Raw genomic sequence first — 21,124 nt, 5'->3', positions numbered from 1 at the left:
TAGGGTTTCGTTTTAGAAACTCTCTGGGAAGGACACAAGAAACTCCTCTGCTTAAGTCTATACTAATAATTTGTTAATAATTTGTTAATTGGTTTATAACTTGTCAGTAAAGTTCTGGCACAGCCTATCAGTGGATTAAAAAATAAAGAGAATTATAATAATCTCTTAAGGCACACTTTTGGGTAGTAATTAAAATATAGTTACCATATGGGATTTTTTTGTACTAAAAGTATCCCTCCTACCTACTTTTGTTTTGGGAAAGTGGACATGGCAAGTAGGCGATTGAGACATGAGTGTTTTGGAAAATCTATTAAACCTACAAGAAGGCTAAAAGACCCACTGTGGTACAGGAGTAAAGAAGGAGAGAGTTGCAGCCAGGCATGGTGGCTCACGCCTGTAATTCCAGCACTTTGGGAGGCTGAGGCGGGGGGATCACCTGAGGTCAGGAGTTCGAGGCCAGCCTGACCAACATGGTGAAACTCCATCTGTATTAAAAATACAAAAATTAGCCAGGCGTGGTGGTGGGTGCTGTAATTCCAGCTACTTGGGAGGCTAAGACAGAAGAATTGCTTGAACCCGGGAGGAGGAGGCTGCAGTGAGCCAAGGTTGCAGTGAGTGGAGATCGCACCACTGCACTCCAGCGTGAGCGACACAGCAAGATTCCGTTTCAAAACAAAAGAGAGAGAGTTACCCAGTAACATCACTGTGGGCTAATACTGAGCACTATTAGCTTCTAACAAATTGAGCAAGAAGGGGGAAAAGGTAACCCTTATTGTTAAAAATGCTTTTCAGTGGGAGAAAAGCTCTCAAATATTTACCAACTGCTTACTGTTTTGAGCACATTTCAAAGGTCAATAGAATGATTCTGAATGCCTCTACATTCTAGAGTTGAGAAAAAGACCACTTATATTGTCCTCAAAGATTCTTTCTAACATCTAAAACAAATCATTCACTCAACAAACATGTTCTGAGTACCTATAATGTGCCAGGCACTTTTCCAAGTGCTAGGGGGATACAGCAGTAAATAAACCTCATGGAATTCATGTTCTTAGGGAGGAGTCTAGAGACAAATAAATACAGTAAATGACAGTATTTTAGAAGCATTGTTAAGAACTATCTTTACATGCTTAGACCATGACAAGTATTATGGAGAAAAACAAAGCAGGAAAAGGAAATAAGATACATGTAATTCATTTCTATTCATTGCAGGTGGCCTGTTTCATGATGAGTAGATTTTATAAGGTAACAAAAAATCTTTAATAATCAGTATTATCTTTGTGAATATTTCATTTTAAAAGATATACAACATAACTTGAAATATTCTTAAAAGTTAATTATTAGTTCATATCCACTCTTAGCATATATTATTGTTTATATTTATCACTTATTTGATGACAAGTTCTTGGTCAAGAACATATCTATAATTAATTTACACCAGGCCTTTTTAGCTAAATAGAATGCATTTTTGTAGATTGTTCTATGAAGTGGTTTTAAAGAAGGAACAGTGAATTTGTTCTGTTTTGTTTTTCTGTAAGTGAAACCCTGCTAAACTGGAAAGCCTCTAACATGAACCAAGACTTTCTGGTAATAGCGATTTTCAGTTCTAATATAATTAGGCTCACTAGTCACCCTACCCTAAACTCATATAGCCTAAATGAAATAGAAATTAATTTTTGTCATTAGTATACTAAATCAAGATGATATAATGCTTCACTTTTTTTCCTATATAATTTGAAATAAAATAGTAAAAAATACACTCTTTGGGAAGAGCTCGTTTTCAATTTTAAAAATCAATTTTACAAACTAAATGTATACAAACAATTACATTTTATTATACTGTGGTTGTCTAGCACTTCAATTAGGATAAGAAAGTTTATGAAATGTAAACTGACAATTTCGGCAGCTTAAAGCTTACCTTCAGGCTGGTATGAGAACGTGGTTGACTTAATTCCTGAAATTTCCATTGCTCAGATCCAGGGGTCTCTCCTCCTTTCTGAGCATCAGGTGTAAGCAATCCATCTCCAGCAGGTAATGGGAAAATTCCTAATGATATAGGACGTTCTTTTCTATTTGAAGAGGGGAGAAAAAATTCGGCATTCATTTATTTTGACTTTTTTTATTTGCCATGACTGTAAGTAAGCCTGGACTGTCACTGTTTTACAACCATCACTCGAAAATGACACTGTCTGCCCATCTGAATAAAACAGACTTACCAAAGAGGAAGGACAGTCTCAGTTTAGTTTAGCCTCAAGAAATCAACTAAGAAAAGTGGTAAGAAGGGTTAAGGAAAGTTTGTAAGTTACTGATGAGTTCCTTGCCCAAGAAGCAGTCAGTGGTCTAGTGTGGACTGGAGAAGAGCTGCTGCTGAGTTTTTCATCATACGTAGCTTAGCCCTAGGGGAACTTGCAACCTCCTTCTTTGGAAGTGAGCCCAACTCATTTCTAGACTTCCCAAGTCCTCTCGCTAATCCCTGGATGTTTACTGAAGCCTCTTCAGGGTATGCCTTTCCTGCCTAGAGGAAAATCAATATATTATCTAAATCAGGGTTACCTATTAAATGATGAAAAGAACTCAAAATATCTTTCTCCCCACCACCCAGGTAGGAAAGCTCTGTTTTTCTACAGAACCATTATATGAGTTCCTTCCAAGCATAGTACATATGAGAAAACCACTGTCAGTTTTTTCCAAATAAGAAGGCCAAATAATTCTATAAAAGATTACTGAATTTCCAGTGCTTTGTGGGAAGTTTCAATGAACAAGAGTTACAATTTTAATACTAACAGAATTTCAATGAGAAACACATCGTTTGTTGATGCACAGAAGATTCCAAATCGAAGAGCTTTTAGAGGGTGGAAACAAGCCTACTAACCGGTCATCCTGGGTCATTAACTCAAAAGTGTAGAAACTAAAAAGAAATGAGACATTAAAGGATTGTTGCCTCCTGGAATTCATACCTCTACTGGTAAGAATGTAAGTTAGAATAGAAACAATGAGGTTATTAATAAATGTGGGAAATTTTCCGTTTTGTTAAGTAAGTCTTTTATTCTGTAGTTCATTTTTATTCCAAGAAACTTCAGCCACTTTTGAAACGTGCCTTCACTTAATACAAAGGGTGTGTTCTTCCATTCCTAACAATCTAAAAGGACTAGTAAAACTGTCTCAATGCCTTCTTAAAAATGAGGTGAAGCAAAGGGTTTGAGAGATTACATTTAATCAAAGTTGTATGCACAAGGAAATAAAATTTAAAAACAGAACTTTGATTTAGGGGGAAAATTCAAAAGCAGGAAGGCAGTACAAAAAGAGGGTAGTTTTTTGTTTGTTTCTTTGAGACAGAGTCTTGCTGTGTCGCCCAGACTGGAGTGCAGTGGGACGATCGCGGCTCACTGCAACCTCTGCCTCCTGGGTTCAAGCAATTCTCCTGCCTCAGCCTCCCGAGTAGCTGGGACTACAGGCATGTAACACCACGTCTGGCTAATTTTTATATTTTTAGTAGAGACAAGGTTTCACCATGTTGGCCAGGCTGGTCTTGAACTCCTGACCTCATGTGATCCACCTGCTTCAGCCTCCCAAAGTACTGGGATTACAGGTGTGAGCCACCGCACCTGGCCAAGAGGGTAAATTTTAATACCAAATCTAAGTTTGTGACTATGAGCTGCCAGGACAACCAAATGACAAAAATTAAAGTGACTAGTCAGCTATCATGTTTACACCAGTTATTCCCAAATGCTGTTCAGCAACAAAGTTTTTATAATAAGTCCATGAAAAAAGAGGCATTATTATTTCCTTAGTGCATAGATAATGTAGTACATATTGTACACATATACATTCCCATAAACTATAGAACCCTGTTCTTTCTTGAAGATGACTGACCCTTATTTTAAATTACATATTTTCTTCTTTGAGTTTAAAATGCCCTTTCTTTCATTAAATGATAGTGACAGTGATAAGTAGCTAGATTTCCTTTTCATATCCATTCTGGACAAAATAAAAAGTTGTCAATCTGATGTTTTCCCCCCATATTTTGTGAACTGAAAATCCAAGGATTTTCTTAGTAGACAGTAGTAGCTCTCTACTAAGAGCTACTAGCTGACTTTTATTTATTTTCTAACACACCTTAGTAAGTTAAGCAAAAGGTGACTGGGAATTTAATGACTGAATACAATGGAAAGCTCTCTAACTCAAAATGCAAAGACAACCAGGAAGATGATATATAGACTTCATAAGATGCCATCACACTAACAGAAATCAAAATATAAACCAGTCGTTAGAATTATTTCCTATATGAATGACAACACATTCATTTTCACACATATCAAATGTTGAAAAAATTTTAAACTATTGGGCGAAGAAGTCTTCTATGAATCCAAATTTTACTTTCCAAAAAGTAAACAAAATCAGTCAACAAAATCTACAATCCACACTCAACAAAATCTACAACCCAAATTATAAGCAGAATTCCCACCTTTTTAGTTTGCTTGTATCAAACATTCAGACACTACTCTACAGGGAGGGGACATCTTCAGAGACTGACAGCTATCTGTCAAGTGGGTCAATGATGCTCTAGGTTACAATGTTCCAACTCTGAAAAAATAATCACTACATACTCCTCCCCTTACTTTACTTACAAATTACATATAGTTGGGCTAAGGGAGAGAAGGGTGCATAATTAGGCCAAGTTCACGAGAATCCTACTTTTGAAAAGAAACCCTGAAAGGTAAACATTAGTCCGGTACTAGGTTGGTATATATTCAACGCTTCAGTTAAACTCACAGAAGAAGAAATAAAATGAGATACGCATGGAAAACTATCAAGTGGCAGACTGACACCCGCAGACTGAAACATCTGCTATTACTTGTCTAGAAAACAAAGCTATCACCAAGTATCAGAATTCTTTTTTCTTAATTGCCCTACTTCCATATATCCATTTTTGAGCTGGTTATTAAATGTTAGCTTATGTGTATAAATAATTTTACAACTACATTTTTGAAACAGCTTTTTGGCTATATTCACATTTGATACAACTAATTAGTAAAATCTGCTTTATATATGAAGGCAGATAAAAGAAAAAATACATTTGTTGAACACTCACCACATAGTGGGTACTGAGCTAGATGGTTTATTTACATTATCTCATTTAATCCTTATCAAGAAATGGGGATTATTTTCCCAATTTTCAGAGTAGAAAAAGTGATGCTCAGAGATTTTAGGAACTAGTAACTGGCAGAGTTTGGATTCAAAGCCAGTACTGTTCAACTCCAAGCCCTTTGCTTTCCTTGGAACTTCCTACTTGGAACTACCAACTTTTTGACAATTTAATCTTAATATCGAAGACTTTGATATCTTTATTTAATCAGATCAGTAGCAATTTTTGTGGTAAAATAATTTAATTATAAGGTATTTTATCAATAAAAGCTGTAGTTAAAACTATTTCCGCTAAAAATGGGCACATATAAGTAACTATGAAAATTATTTGAGTAATTTACCATATATCTTACAACTATAATTAAATACAAAATAATAAAATCACTTGATTTTTAAAACCACCCAAAGGGGTATCTCCCGTCAGAAGAGAAAACTCAGGCAGAGAGATTAAGCAACTTGCCAAAGCTCCTACGGCCACGTGCAATAGAGCATTTGCACCCAGGCACTTCAACTCAAAAGCTTTGTCGTACCCACTTGCAGGCGCCACACAGCAGCTCATGGCACTGCCCTCTCAAATGAAGTCTAAACCCAAGACAGCCCCTTAACATTAGTCTTATTTTAATATTCTACATATTAAGTTTGCTTTTAATTTCTTCAAAGCTTAAATATACAGATACACATATACAAATATTTTATGTACTAATATATATACAAGTAGTAAGATTATTCCCAATTTTTATAAATCAGGAAAGAAAATAAAAGACCAAGTATCTAGTTTTAAATCACAGATGAAATTTAATTTCTGGGCTTTCAACTAATATTAAACTTGAACTAACCTATAAAAAAAAGAAACACATTGAGGGAATTTACTACTTTAATTCTTCTTAATTTATCTAAATCTACAATTAGGGCTTAAATATTTTATAAACATTTAAATAATAAATAAAAATTATATACTATGAATTTTCATTTAAAACCATGCACAAAGCAGAAATCTGAACAAATCAGACAGTGTTAGTCTGATGGTTTAGAAAACAAAAGAAACCACAACCTTAAGTCTCTAAAATACAGAAGATGGCTCTTAAAGGGTGTAAGTAGAGTGAGCAACAGTAAAGCTACAGAGATTAATGACTACCCCCACAAGCAGGCATGGATATTTGTCACCCAAGACTACAAAGAAAAGAAAGGGCAACATCTGACAAAACAATAGTGAATAGGCTTTGTAAAGCTTTCACAACTTTGATGTGTAAATAATGGGGAAAAATGCATTCCTTAACCTAAAAGTCTTAAATTTTTTCACTTTAAAACATATTTTGTTTTAGGAGGAAAATATTTATAAATTGTCAGTTCCCATGAGCTATTATCAAAAATTACAAAAATGATACCTGAACCTCTATCATTCAAAGGATAATTAAAACAAAATAAACTATGGCCTGTATCTAACTGACTGCAAGTTCAAGCATAAAAGATATTTGTCCCTAAATGCTCAGAAGCTAAATGCAGAGGTTGTATAAACTTGGACCCGGTGCTCTACTCTTGCTCTCCTTTACTTTGAACATTCTGCTTAAAACAAGACCACACTGACCTTGTACTGTGTGTAAGTACAATATGAAAATCCTTTTCTTTAGTCGGTGGTTTCCAAACATAAAGCTATAATCCTAACTGATGGTCTATAAATTACTATAAATAACAATCAAAATCCTAGCTTCAGGCCATTTTCCATTGTTTCAATCTGCAACGGAAATGGTTGCAAAGCAGACCCGTGGAGCTAAAAATTTAAGAAAAACCAGCTAAGCAGGGGCTTCTAAAAGAGACGGGAGTACCTGAGTATCCTTGGTAGGTTCTGCGTCAGAGCTGGCACACCGGTAGAAATAGAAAAGTGCACAAGCAGCAAAACAGAGAGAGATACTAAGATAGCAGAATTAATGACCACCGCCCCGCCAACAAAGCCAAACACAAACAGCAGCATGCATCCAGGACTCATGGCGCTGTGCTGGCATGGTGAAACACCCGAACCAGGAGGCCTACACGGGGGCCAAAGGGGTATCTTTGTAGTGAGGATCTGTCATTCAGCTTGCTGCCACAAAAACAATGCCATCAGCAGCAGCTTTCCACTCCATCCTGCAGCAGCTCTCAAGCGATGACGTCATTCCGTTCTCCCCACCTCATAACCATAGAGCTGCTGCTCCTAGCATTTATGCTGCAACCCCGAGCGACAGCCAGCCTATTAACTATTTTCCCCTCCACTAAGAGTCCTGGCTTAGCTCATTGGCTACAATGCCTGAAGATCTACATAATTTATTCACACTCCTACATCAAACAGATGGCTAGCTAACCCTTTCAAACATGCCTCTCTGTAACAAAAAGGACTTCAAACCAATTACACAGGAGAAATAAAAAATTTCAGCATTCCCACAAATTACAAAATTTTAAACCTAGTATAATCTCCATTAAGTATCAGAAAACAATCTAAATACTCAAATGTGCTGCTTATATGGATGGCTCATAATTTATTTTTTTAATGGTAAAAACGGTTTCTACTTTTCTGTGCTATTCTCTCCTGTAGCATTCCAATCACAGTGGAGAGCTTTTTGAATCAGCCTAACTATTGTTCCAGGATTAAAGAATAGAGAAAAACAGAAACAAACATATTATTTATTTTACTTTTTCTCAAGGCAAAATACATAACAAAGCTTACCTAATTCTACTATGAGCTGTGGATTCTAGTTGATCACTCCCTGAGAGCTGATGAAGTTTTGTTCTTTCTAAGTGTTCCATATAATTATGGATCATCTATTTTAAAGAAAGAAAAAAATACACAACATTTAAGGCTAATACCTGGAATAAAATCATAGTGTTAAAACAAGGAAAACATTTTTGTACAATTTTCTTATTTATCAGACTACTCAATTCCATGTAAGAGAATATTAAGGAATGAAAAAAATTTTAATGGAAAGTAATATGCAAATACTTTCATTTAAGGATGCTGGTGTCCACAAAAGTAGCTAATATCTTGCTTAGCATGGAAAAAAAACCCCACTTTTTTTTTACAATATGTGATGCTATTAAAATAATATTGACATAAAGAACACAAATTAGTAAACAGACACTGGGAAAGAAGTGATAAAAGACCATGGGTTAAAAATAATAGATGGCATTTGAAAAACCCATTCACTAAAATGAGACACAACAAAGAAATTAATGTGAAACTTCTGAAGAAACCATATCCTTATGTGCTGATCTTTTCCATTTTAAAAGAAATTAACAGAATAAAGATCACTTTCAATTTAATTAATTTAATACCAAGAAAGGTTTCTTCTTTCTGTACATTTAGTTGAAAGAATGTTAAAATACTTTCTCCTTTGACTGTTACTGGTATCATGACTTAGTATAATCATCTATTATAACAGCAGCAAATTAATACAAATGAAAAAAATGAGAACACTTTTTGAGTCTTAGATAAGGAATCATATGACAGACAAGCTGAATATGAAAGTAAAAACTTCAAGAATATAAAGTGCATAAACTGCCAAGAACTTCTAATGTCCTATTTGATTCTTGATAATATATAGTTTCACTTTTAAAAAGCCTAAATTTCGATTTAAGACATAAAATCAAAAGGCCTTTGCTAGAGATACTAACATGACATGAATAAGAAAACAATGAATTTTAAAAAACAAGAAACAGTGTGTTAGTATTTAAAGGGTGTAAATATTAAGAGGCAAGCAAAGGTTGATATCTTTCTTGGGAATATTACTTGAATTCTCTTTTTTTTTTTAATGTCCCTTCTCACCATTCCTAAGGAGTATTACTTGAATTCTTAACACTGTAGATAGAATAGCTTTGGAAGTCACTAAACTTTAGCTGTATTAAGATGTATTTCAATCTCTCTATAACTTAAAATACGCACTGTAGCATATTAAGTAACAAAATAATTTTTTTTTAAAGTTTAAATTCACTTTACAAAGCATGCTTTTCTTGTAGAAATTTTATTTGGCGTGTACAAAAATTACAAAATATAAGTTAATTTTAAGATGTTATTTATCATCAAATAAACAAAAAGCTGAACTCTGATGCATGAAATAAAACAAATTAACCAGACTGTTCTCCAATGAAGACTAGTCCAAACAACTAATGTTAGCCACAAAGAATGAAAACAGAATCACATGAATATAGTATCTTAAGATTTTTTAATTGACATACTTTTTATTTTAAATTTATAGATTTTACCACCATTTAGAAAACAGTTTTGAAGAAATACACTTTTCATCCATCAGCAAGTCAGAAATAATGAACTTCCTTGTGTCAGGAAGAATTTTCAGGAACAAAAATCAAACCGAAACTAATATAACAAAGTGACTGTCAGGTTTAATCAATCTCAATTTAAACTTTCAAAAGGTTTTAGAACGCCTAAATTAAGGCTTTGCAGTGGCTCATGCCTGTAATCCCAGCACTTTGGGAGGTAGGAGGATTGCTTGAGGCCAGGAATTTGAGATCAGCCTGGGCTATAGCAAGACACCTGCTCTAGAAAAAAAATACAACAACTAGCAGGCACTCGCCTGTAGTCCCTACTGCTCAGGAGGTAGAAGTGGGAGAACTGCTTGGACCCAGGAGTTCAAGGCTGCAGTGGGCTATGATCATGCCACTGGACTCCAGCCTGGGCAACAGAATGAGACCCCTTTTTAAAAAAAAAAAAAAAAAAAAAACCTTACAAATAAAAGAGGTCAGGTACAAAGGCTAATGCCTATAATCCCAGCACTTTGGGAGGCTGAGGTGGGAGGACTGCTTGAGCCCAGGAGTTTGAGACCAACCTGAGCAGCATAGGGACACCCTGTCTCTACAAAGTTTTTTTTAAAAAATTAGCTGGGTATTGTGGGATGCGCCTGTAGTATCAGCTACTTGGGAGGCTGAGGCGGGAGGATCATTTGAGCCAGGGAGGTCAAAGCTGCAGTGAGCCATGATCATGCCACTGCACTCCAGCCTGGGCAACAAGAGTGAGACTGGCTGGAGTGCAGTGGCGCAATCTCGGCTTACTGCAATCTCTGCCTCCCACATTCAAGCGATTCTCCTGCCTCAGCCTCCAGGGTAGCTGGGTACTATAGGTGCCTGCCACCAAGCCCAGCTAATTTCTGTATTTTTAGTAGAGATGGGGTTTCACCATGTTGAAGCTGGTCTCGAACTCCTGACCCCAAGTGATCCACCCGCCTTGGCCTCCCAAAGTGTTGGGATTACAGGTGTGAGCCACAGCACCCAGCTATGAATTCTTATATATACTGGATAGTAAAGTAATTGTATGTAAGGAATTGATTTGTTCAAATGGAGGACCTAAGTTTCTTTAAGCATTCAGATGAAGAAAACAAACTTACCCCAGATTGCTTTATAGTATTCTATGAACTCAATATAGAAAAAGAATGACAAGCAAAATGCAAAGATAGTTCTCCCCCAAACAGCCATTCTACAGATTGATTCTCTATTACCTTATTCTAAACTTTCTTTTAATGACTAGTTCAATGTAATTACAGATATAGTATTCTTTTTTCCTCAGAAATCAAGATTTTATTTAATCGATATTTATTTAGTTTTATGATCCATGTCTACAAATCCTACAGATATCAGCTATTACTTTTTTGTTGTTTTTATTAATAGACTTGCTTTCATTAAGATGCTATTTGTGGCCGGGCGCGGTGGCTCACGCCTGTAATCCCAGCACTTTGGGAGGCCGAGGCGGGCGGATCACAAGGTCAGGAGATCGAGACCATGGTGAAACCCCGTCTCTACTAAAAATACAAAAAATGAGCCGGGCGCGGTGGCGGGCGCCTGTAGTTCCAGCTACTCGGGAGGCTGAGGCAGGAGAATGGCGTGAACCCAGGAGGCGGAGCTTGCAGTGAGCCAGGATCGCGCCACTGCACTCCAGTTTGGGCAACAGAGCCAGACTCCGTCTCAAAAAAAAAAAAAAAAAAAGATGCTATTTGTATAAAGCTGTTCAGTGCAGCATTTTTTTTTCCTGCTTTTTTATTACACTTCAAGTTCTAGGGTACATGTGCACAATGTGCACGTTTGTTACATATGTATACAAGTGCCATGTTGGTGTGCTAGACCCATTAACTCATCATTTACATTAGGTATATCTACTAATGCTATCCCTCCTCGCTCCCCCTACCCCCCAACAGGCCCCAGTGTGTGATGTTCCCGTTCCTGCATCCAAGTGTTCTCACTGTTCAATTCCCACCTATGAGCAAGAACATGCGGTGTTTGGTTTTCTGTTCTTGTGATAGCTTGCTGAGAATGATGGTTTCCAGCTGCATCCATGTGCCTACAAAGGACATGAACTCATCCTTTTTTATGGCTGCATAGTATTCCATAGTGTATATGTGCCACATTTTCTTAATCCAGTCTGTCACTGATGGACATCTGGGTTGGTTCCAAGTCTTTGCTATTGTGAATAGTGCCACAATAAACATATGTGTGCATATGTCTTTATAGCAGCATGATTTATAATCCTTTGGGTATATACCCAGTAATGCGATGGCTGGGTCATACAGTATTTCTAGTTCTAGATCCTTGAGGAATCACCACACTGCCTTCTACAATGGTTGAACTAGTTTACAGTCCCACCAACAGTGTAAAAGTGTTCCTATTTCTCCACATCCTCTCCAGCACCTGTTGTTTCCTGACTTTTTAATGATCGCCATTCTAACTGATGTGAGATGGTATCTCATTGTGGTTTTGATTTGCATTTCTCTGATGGCCAGTGATGATGAGCATTTTTTCATGTGTCTGTTGGCTGCATAAATGTCTTCTTTTGAGAAGTGTCTGTTCATATCCTTTGCCCACTTTTTGATGGGGTTATTTGTTTTTTTCTTGTAAATTTGTTTGAGTTCTTTGTAGGTTCTAGATATTAGTCCTTTGTCAGATGAGTAGATTGCAAAAATATTCTCCCATTGTGTGGGTTGTCTGTTCACTCTGATGGCAGTTTCTTTCGCTGTGCAGAAGCTCTTTAGTTTAATTAGATCCCGTTTGTCAGTTTTGGCTTTTCTGACATTCCAAAATCATCTATATAATGAAATCGATTCTAACTCAACCAAACTAGCACTTAAAGGAAAGAACTGACAATCAAAAATGACTGAGGGGGAAAAGAAAAGAGAGAACAATAACAACAAAATGGCAGCTATTATTTATTGAGCACTAATTCTATGTCAGTCAGTGCATTTACAGCCATTTTTTCTCCATTTAATCCTCACCGTATCATGATTTCATAGGTAAACTCTATCCAAGTTAATTGTCTGGTCACCGCACCCGGCCAAGGTGTTAGTGTTATTAAAAGTTCAGGTAGACTGGGTGCTGTGGCTCACGCATGTAATCCCAGCACTTTGGGAGGCCAGGACGGACAGATCACTTGAGGCCAGGAGTTTAAGACCAGCCTGGACAACATGGTGAAACCCAGTCTCTACTAAAAGTACAAAAAGTAGCCGAGTGTGGTGGTATGCGCCTATAGTCCCAGGTATTTGGGAGGCTGAGTTGGGAGAATCACACGAACCCAGGAGGCGGAGGTTGCAGTGGGCCGAGATCAGGACACTGCACTCCAGCCTGGGCAACAGAACGAGACTTCGTCTTAAAAAAAAGCTCAGGCAATGGAATCTGACAAACCTGGCTTCAAATCTAATCACCAGTACAATTTGGGGCAAATCATTTCATAGACTCTTTCTAAACCTCAATCTGTAAAATAGGAATGGATGAGAATTTGGTCAGAGGATAAAATGAGAATGCATTCAAACACTCCCTGATTTGAGGCTCTCCCAAGATTCCAAAGGGCTAAAGTTTTTGGTGATTAGCATACACACGTGGGCCCGAGTGCTTCAAAATTGTCCTTTATATTTCTTCCACTGCCCTCTTTAAGGCATGTCTTCTTTTAAGCAAATTCAGTAATGTATACAAAAATTTGATTTAAAAATAGTTGACTACTTATTCTTAAATTTAAGAATAGTTATTCTTAAATCAAATCAGAAAAAGCCACGGCAGGTTTCCCTTAAGCAACAACGAATGTGTTTCATAAAAGTGCTAAACAACTATTAAAAGACATTACCTTCTTTGGAAGTAATAGTGAAAAGGTTAAGGTTAAACCCCTTCAGGCTTCCTTTCCCTGAATGTTTTCAGAGTTTATGTTTTAAGGGCGCCTAGTTCTTTGGTTTTAGATAGCTATTTATAATTGCTAATTGAATGACATCTCTAGAACAGATGTATAAACAGAAAAAATTGTGGGTTAGAGCAGAATAGATCCACATTTCAAAGCAGCCCTATCCATGTTACATAAACCTTCCTTCCTTGAGGCAAAACAAAATATAGGGAGGAGCCTATCAGGTCAGAGGATAGAAGCTGCTCATAACTGAGGGAAGAGATCTATGTAAAGAGCTTTCGGGCAGCATGGGAAACCTGCCTTGGTTGCTGGACAGACCTAGCTCTCTGACTTGGTAATTAAAATTTTTCCTGAGATCTTGTTTTCTTCCTAGACTATCTTTTCCTCAAGGAATAGAAATAGACCAAAAAAAATTATATGTTTTCATTTAAAATTAGTATGTCAGGCTTTTTTATAGATGCATATCTTCACCTTTATTAAATATATGGAAAAAATATGAAATTTCACTTTACAGTTATTTTTCAAGAATGTATATATTTCAGCCCAGGCATGGTGGCTCACGCCTATAATCCCAGCACTTTGGGAGGCCAAGGTGGGTGGATGACCTGAGGTCAGGAGTTTGAGATCGGGCTGGCCAACATGGTGAAATCCCATCTCTACAAAAAATGCAAAAATTAGCCGGGCGTGGTGGTGGTGCACTCCTGTAATCCCAGCTACTTGGGAGGTTGAGGTGGGAGAATTACTTGAACTCGGAGGGCGGAGGCTTCAGTGAGCCAAGATCACTCCAGCCTGGATGACAGAGCAAGACCCAGCCTCAAAAAAGAAAAAAAAAAGTATATATTTTATATTTTATACTTCAATACATCATAATTTAACAATCATGAAGTCAGAAGTTCAAGACCAGCCTGACTAACATGGGAAAACCCCACCTCTACTACAAATACGAGAATTAGCCAGGCGTGGTGGCACGCTCCTATAATCCTAGCTACTCAGGAGGCTGAGGCAGGAGAATTGCTTGAACCCAGGAGGCAGAGGTTGCAGCGAGCTGAGATCACACCACTACACTCCAGCCTGGGCGACAGAACGAGACTCCATCTCAAAAAAAAAAAAAAAAAAAAAAAAAAAAGGCATGCATATTGTGGTCCCAGCTACTTAGGAAGCTGAGGTGGGAGGATTGCTTGAGCCTGGGAGGTTGAGGCTGCAGTGTGCTATGACTGCGCCAATGCACTCCAGCCTGGGGAACAGAGTGAGGCCCTGTCTAATTAAAGAAAAAAAGACTCTCTCTCTATATATATATAAAAAACATATATGTATTTATTATAATCAGCTTTAATAAGTACTACTTAAGTGAACAGTACACAGAGCACATTGTTTAGGCATTGAAATGAATGGTGTAAAAATCAATGATAGGCTTAGCAACCTTAATATCCACCAAATGTCATTAAATTTTAATATCCACCAAAATTAAACCTTAATATCTAACAAATGTCATTCATCTGTGAGGGCTTTTTTTTTTTTTTTTTTTTTGAAACAGGGTCTGTTGCCCAGGCTGGAGTGCAATGGCACAATATTGGCTCACTGTAGCCCCTACCTCCTGTGCTGAAGTGATCCTCCCACTTCAGCCCCCTGAATAGCTGGGACTACAGGCGCAGGCCACCATGCCTGACTAATTTTTGTATATATTTTTTTTGGTAGAGTCGGGGTTTCACCATGCTGCCCAGGCTGGTCTCAAACTCCTGGGCTCAAGTGATCCGCTCACCTTGGCCTCCCAAAGTGCTGGGATTACAGGATGAGCCACTGCTCCAAGCCAAAATGTGGGTATTTTTTACACACTGAAACAGCTGCTGTATAACCTGCTCTTGTCTTCCCTGAGTTCTATGGTTCCAGCCCTTCATGGACCATCCTTTCCATCTACTACTGGATATCAATTCTGTGACGTTTCATGCTTTGGGTATGGTTATTAAGCGAGGATTGTAATAATCAAATCTCACGTGTCAAGGCTAACAGGGAAAAATTCTACACCATACCCCAAGCAAGTGCTAACTACATTATTCAAACGCAAATGCAACTGTGTGTGGTGGGGTTTTCTGTTCCTTAAAAGCAATGGCCAGTATTAAAACATTTTTTAAAATAAATAAACAAACAAACAAACAGCAACATCTGGGCACACCGGCTCACACCTGTAATGCCAGCACTTTGGGAGGCTGAGGCAGGTGGATTGCCTGAGGTCAGGAGCTCAAGACCAGCCTGGCCAACATGGAGAAACCTCATCTCTACTGCATTAAAAATACAAAAGTTAGCCAGGTATGGTGGCACACACCTGTAATCCCAGCTACTCGAGAGGCTGAGGGACAAGAATCGCTGGAACCCAGGAGGTGATGGTTGCAGTGAGATGAGATCGTGCCACTGCACTCCAGCTTGGACAACAGAGCAAGACTCTGACACACTCACACACACACACACACACACACACACACACACACACACACACACACAAAAGCAACAGAATATAGCTACAATACAATAATGTAAATACAATCTTTGTAGCATTAATATGCTTACTGTACACAAAATACAATCTGTGTGGATATTCTCCAAAACATGATTTTAAATTGTTTTATGATTATGAAGGTTTTTATGCTCTTCTAAAGAAAAACAACAAGATAGTTTCTACCAGACGCAGAGTAAGAGATCACACAAACTACGGAAAAGAAAAAAAAAAAAAAAAAACGGGCTAAGACTGGAACCATATGTATTATAAGAAATACAGGACTAGTGAGGGGAAAAAAAAGAGGAATTTTTTTTTCATGTAACAAATATTGCATAAAACTATAAAAATTCTACTTATTTGGGTATGTGAACCCCAGACTGACCATGATATACAAAAATAATTTTCACATTAAGATAATAGAAACAAAAGCAACATGAGAGGCTGACAGGGAATCATGAAAAGGTTTAAAAACCCTCAAGTACATTTTCTTTTATTTATTTATTTATTTGTTTTATTATTATACTTTATGTTTTAGGGTATGTGTGCACAACGTGCAGGTTTGTTACATATGCATACATGTGCCATGTTGGTGTGCTAGACCCATTAACTCATCATTTACATTAGGTATATCTACTAATGCTATCCCTCCTCCCAACACCCACCCCCCAACCCCCAACAGGCCCCAGTGTGTGATGTTCCCTTTCCTGTGTCCAAGTGTTCTCATTGTTCATTCACCTATGAGTGAGAACATGTGGTGTTTGGTTTTCTGTTCTTGCGATAGCTTGCTGAGAATGATGGTTTCCAGCTGCATCCATGTGCCTACAAAGGACATGAACTCATCTTTTTACGGCTGCATAGTATTCCATAGTGTATATGTGCCACATTTTCTTAATCCAGTCTGTCATTGATGGACACTTGGGTTGGTTCCAAGTCTTTGCTATTGTGAATAGTGCCACAATAAACATATGTGTGCATGTGTCCTTATAGCAGCATGATTTAAAATCCTTTGGGTATATACCCAGTAATGCGATGGCTGGGTCATACAGTATTTCTAGTTCTAGATCCTTGAGGAATCATCACACTGCCTTCCACAATGGTTGAACTAGTTTACAGTCCCACCAACAGTGTAAAAGTGTTCCTACTTTTCCACATCCTCTCCAGCACCTGCTGTCTCCTGACTTTTTAATGACCGCCATTCTAACTGGTATGAGATGGTATCTCATTGTGGTTTTGATTTGCATTTCTCTGATGGCCAGTGATGATGAGCATTTTTTCATGTGTCTGTTGGCTGCATAAATGTCTTCTTTTGAGAAGTGTCTGTTCATATCCTTTGCCCACTTTTTGATGGGGTTGTTCATTTTTTTCTTGTAAATTTGTTTGAGTTCTTTGTAGGTTCTGGATATTAGCCCTTTGTCAGATGACTAGATTGCAAAAATTTTCTCCCACTCTGTAGGTTGCCTGTTCACTCCTCAAGTACATTTTCTAATTTCCTTTGAGGAGAGTGTGTGCTGAAACCGTTAATTTAAAATACTGAAAACTCATGCAAAAAACCTACTTTTGAGTTATTTTGATTTAACACATTATAATTTGTGCTTATATTATTTGTTATGAGCTTAATGCAAATAAGTCCTTTACACTGGAAAACAAACGTAGAGACCCTTTACCAATAACTTACCAATCCATAATTTCCAAGCTGGTAACAAAACAAATCAGTTCTCTCATCTTAGCATCACAGAAACTTCATTATGTACACATAGGTTTTTGCTTAGCCAGCCAAGGAAACAAGTACTATAGCTGCCTCAAATAACTAAATTATTCCGCAGCATACTAATTCACCACATGAAAAGCTAATTCCAGAAAAAAACAAGAAAAGTTGACATTTGGTAACTAGGTAAATGTCACATGAAACTTAATGTTTTCTTGAAAGAATCCCCAAGAATTATTCTTTTTTTAAAAATTCTGATTTTCAAAGAAAAATTAAGACATGTTTTCTAAGGTTCATTTCTTTGTCTCAATAATAGCATTGTAATGAAAAACCTAGGAACCCACCTCAGTGTGTCTTTGATGTAATGCATTATATTCCTTCTTCAGTTCTGCTTCTCTTTCTTCAAGTCTGCTAACTGAAATTAAATACATACACTTGATCAAAACAAAATAAGAAATTTACTTGAAATAGTACATGTTTAAACTTAGAACGGGCTATCCATAATCCTTAGCAACTTTCAGACTCAGTGTTCCATATGTAAGTCTTCACAAAGTAGTGACCTCATTTCATCATCCTTAATAATTAAAACTTTCAGACGAGGGGAATACATTAGATTGGCTCTCTAATATTCCTATATTTATCAGGTCATCCCCCTAAACAGTTTTTTTTTTTAACATGATACAGAATTAACTCTTTCAAAAACACAAATCACCTCATCAAAGTTTTAAACTGGGATTAGGGCCCAAATCATTTATTTCCTACACTACTCAAGCTCTTTTTTTTAGCACTGGCAGTTTGTGAAAGTTGATTGTTTATAAGTACTTTTTTGGCTTCAGGTCTTCTCAATTTCAGGGACTCATCTTCTTTTATTTAGCTCCCTCTGCTGATGGGTTTTGTGAGTGGCACTGACTTGAGGTAGTGCTCACAGAGTACAACTTTAGGATATTAAAAAAAAAAAAAAGGTTTTATTAATAGATCCTGAGGTACAGAATGTCAGGACAGGATTCCACAGGAAAGAATAACTGATAGCAAAGAGGAATGATTCAGGGAGGAGGTGGTATCCACACAGAACCACAAAGGATGAAATTACAGTACTCAAGACAGAAGGTAATGAGAGCATTCCTGACACTGTTACCACAGAGAAGAGAACACAAAACCATGCCAGTGGTGAGGCAGAGGGTGGTGGTGAGGCAGAGGGGATACTGGCCAGTCTGGAGGAGCCCATACTTGGCTAAGGAGCAGTGGGAGACAGTCTGGGGAGAAATAAAGCTAGTGCTAGAGGAGTTTGTCAAGGTACTCATATATGTCTGTTGGAAAGCCTTAGCATAGTTGAAAATGTCCCCTGGGTTTAAGGGTCAGCTGGCTGCAAAGAGGCAAGGCTGTGTGTAATCTACAACTGGTGACTGTGGAGGACAGCTGTAGAAGGAACTAGTATGAACTAATACTCCGACGGCAGATATATGAATGTTCTATATGCCTCCTAATATTAACACACCAGACACCAAACAAAACATAGCTTGTGCTGCCCAGAAAATTCATTTTGGGTTTGTGTACCTTTACTTACCATAATTTGTTTAAATATCTTGAAAATATGTGATTATGAAAACTGTAGCTCTCTTTGTTTTGATTTGTTTCTAATTCAAGCCTATGTGTCGTTGGCTTATTACATTTGCACCATAGAGTAAACACACACTACAGTACCCACGGAGCACATTTTATCATGCCACGCAAATGCTGAGTACATCTGCTGCTCATCTTGTCCTTTGGCTGAAAGCGATAATAAGCAAATTTATTATGCAGATGTGTTGTGATAAAATAATAGATGACAAAACCATAAATTAATTTTTAAAATAAATTTAATTCTACAATTTTTATTTAACAACAGGAAATCCAAGCAAATTGTGGATATTTAATAATTTCAAAATAAACACTTTCTATTACTTCTTGTCATTTAAGCTGATTAAAAGCTTAAAGGAATTCTGAGACTACTGGACAAACCATACCTATTTTCAACTGTTCATCTTTTTGAATCATTCTTTTATTGATAATGTGCAACAAAAACAAAAATTGGATGCTAAGGCTAAAATAAAATCCAACTATCATTCATAACCCTCAATTTCAAATTTGTGCTCAATAGTAGAGACTTATTATTCTTGTCAGCTAATGATATAAATTCATAAATAAATTTATATTACCAACACCGCCACTATTAACAGCAGCCAACAATATCAAGTGCTTATTATGTACCATACAGTCCTAAGAACTGCATATAAACTAATTTATTTGAGCCTAACATTAACCTTATGATAAAAAGTATTATTATTACATCCATGGTAGAGATGAGGAAACCGAAGCAAATAGGAGCTAAGTAACTTGCCCAAAGTCACACAGATAGGAAATGGCAAAGCAAGGATTCCTATCAGAATCTGGCTCCAGAATCTGTGTTCTCAACTCCCATGCTATACTGCTTCTCAGCAAATACGCCTTTTAATCTGTTTTGTATATTGGAGTTTACTTTAAGATTTCACTTTGGGCAGAGGGGAGTATGCTTCAAACAAAAACTTCCTCTGTTCTTACGGAAACAACCCATTCACAGATACTTTGACACAAAGGCATCAAACTGCCAAGCAAAATGTGTACCCAAGTCAGGGAGATGCACATTAAAACCAACATGCAACACCACCATGCTTCTGAATGGCTACAATGAAAAACCCAATACACCAAGTGCTAGTACGGATGTGGAACTCCTGGAACTTTCATAAACTGTGGTATATGGTTTCATACGCCGGAACTTGGTATGCCCAATTTGAAAACTGTTTGACAAGATTTAATTAAGTTGAATGTTTGCCAACCCTATGATAAAACAATGTCATTGCTAGAAAGCCTATATATTTGTTCACCGAAAGGCATTTAAAACAATGTTCAAAGAAGCACAGTCTGAAAACAACCCAACTGTCCATCAAGAGTAGAATGGATAAATATTCTTGTACTGGAATACTGTATAATGTGAATAAACAAATTATTGCCACACACAACATCACAGACCAATAGCACAGATATGATGTTGAAGGAAAGAAGCAGAAACAAACGAATACAAAATTCAAAGACATAACACAAAACTAATCTGAAATGTTAGAAGTCAGGATAGTAGTTACCTCTGGGGAGGAGTTAGTGATCTGATGTATTTATGTCTGTACAGCCCCAGCCCACCTCAGTTCAAACACAATGGGCATCCATTCACACAGGCACTTTCCTCTGCTTGAATACTCAGTCTTTCTTATGTTATCCAACAACGGCTATGAATTCAAGTAGAATGGGATTTAAACAAACTATTCGGAACCATAACAAACAACCTTTGTTGCTCTGACTTTAGCATTCTCAGAGAGAGAACAAAAATGTTATCGAACAGACTGGATAAAGAAAATGTGGTGGCTCACGCCTGTAATCCCAGCACTTTGGGAGGCCGAGGTGGGCGGATCACAAGGTCAGAAGTTCGAGAACAGCCTGGTCAACATGGTGAAACCCCATCTCTACTAAAAATACAAAACTTAGCTGGGCATGCGGGGGGGATGCACCTGTAATCCCAACCACTCAGGACGCTGAGGTAGGAGAACTGCTTGAACCTGGGAGGCGGAGATTGCAGTGAGCTGAG

General features: G+C 37.4%; 3 protein-coding genes across 16 annotated transcripts in view; 2 read left to right on the top strand and 1 right to left on the bottom strand.

Moving 5' to 3' along the window:
* The window catches only part of LOC126939625 (nucleoside diphosphate kinase B), a 259,418-nt gene that overhangs the window by 125,203 nt on the left and 113,091 nt on the right, over positions 1-21,124 (top strand). The gene's annotated exons all lie outside the window — the stretch shown is intronic.
* LOC126939627 (nucleoside diphosphate kinase A) overlaps positions 1-21,124 on the top strand; it is a 446,836-nt gene that overhangs the window by 322,019 nt on the left and 103,693 nt on the right. The window lies entirely within an intron of this gene.
* The window catches only part of SPAG9 (sperm associated antigen 9), a 161,734-nt gene that overhangs the window by 79,373 nt on the left and 61,237 nt on the right, over positions 1-21,124 (bottom strand). For 5 of the 8 annotated variants that reach the window (XM_050765040.1, XM_050765042.1, XM_050765041.1 and 2 more), the window contains 3 exons: positions 17,817-17,887; positions 7,841-7,935; positions 1,916-2,066 (listed from right to left, as the gene is read on the bottom strand). In XM_050765040.1, coding sequence (XP_050620997.1) covers positions 1,916-2,066; positions 7,841-7,935; positions 17,817-17,887 — 317 coding nt within the window. Of the gene's footprint in view, positions 1-1,915; positions 2,067-6,965; positions 7,805-7,840; positions 7,936-17,816; positions 17,888-21,124 lie in introns of those variants that run through there. The other 3 variants (XM_050765044.1, XM_050765046.1, XM_050765043.1) reach the window with 2 other exon arrangements.

The sequence above is a fragment of the Macaca thibetana genome, chromosome 16 (genome assembly GCF_024542745.1).
Source record: "Macaca thibetana thibetana isolate TM-01 chromosome 16, ASM2454274v1, whole genome shotgun sequence".
In the NCBI taxonomy this organism is placed as follows: Eukaryota; Metazoa; Chordata; class Mammalia; order Primates; family Cercopithecidae; genus Macaca; species Macaca thibetana.
Note: the sequence above shows the minus strand (reverse complement) of the source record. Positions and strands in the feature narration are given on the sequence as shown.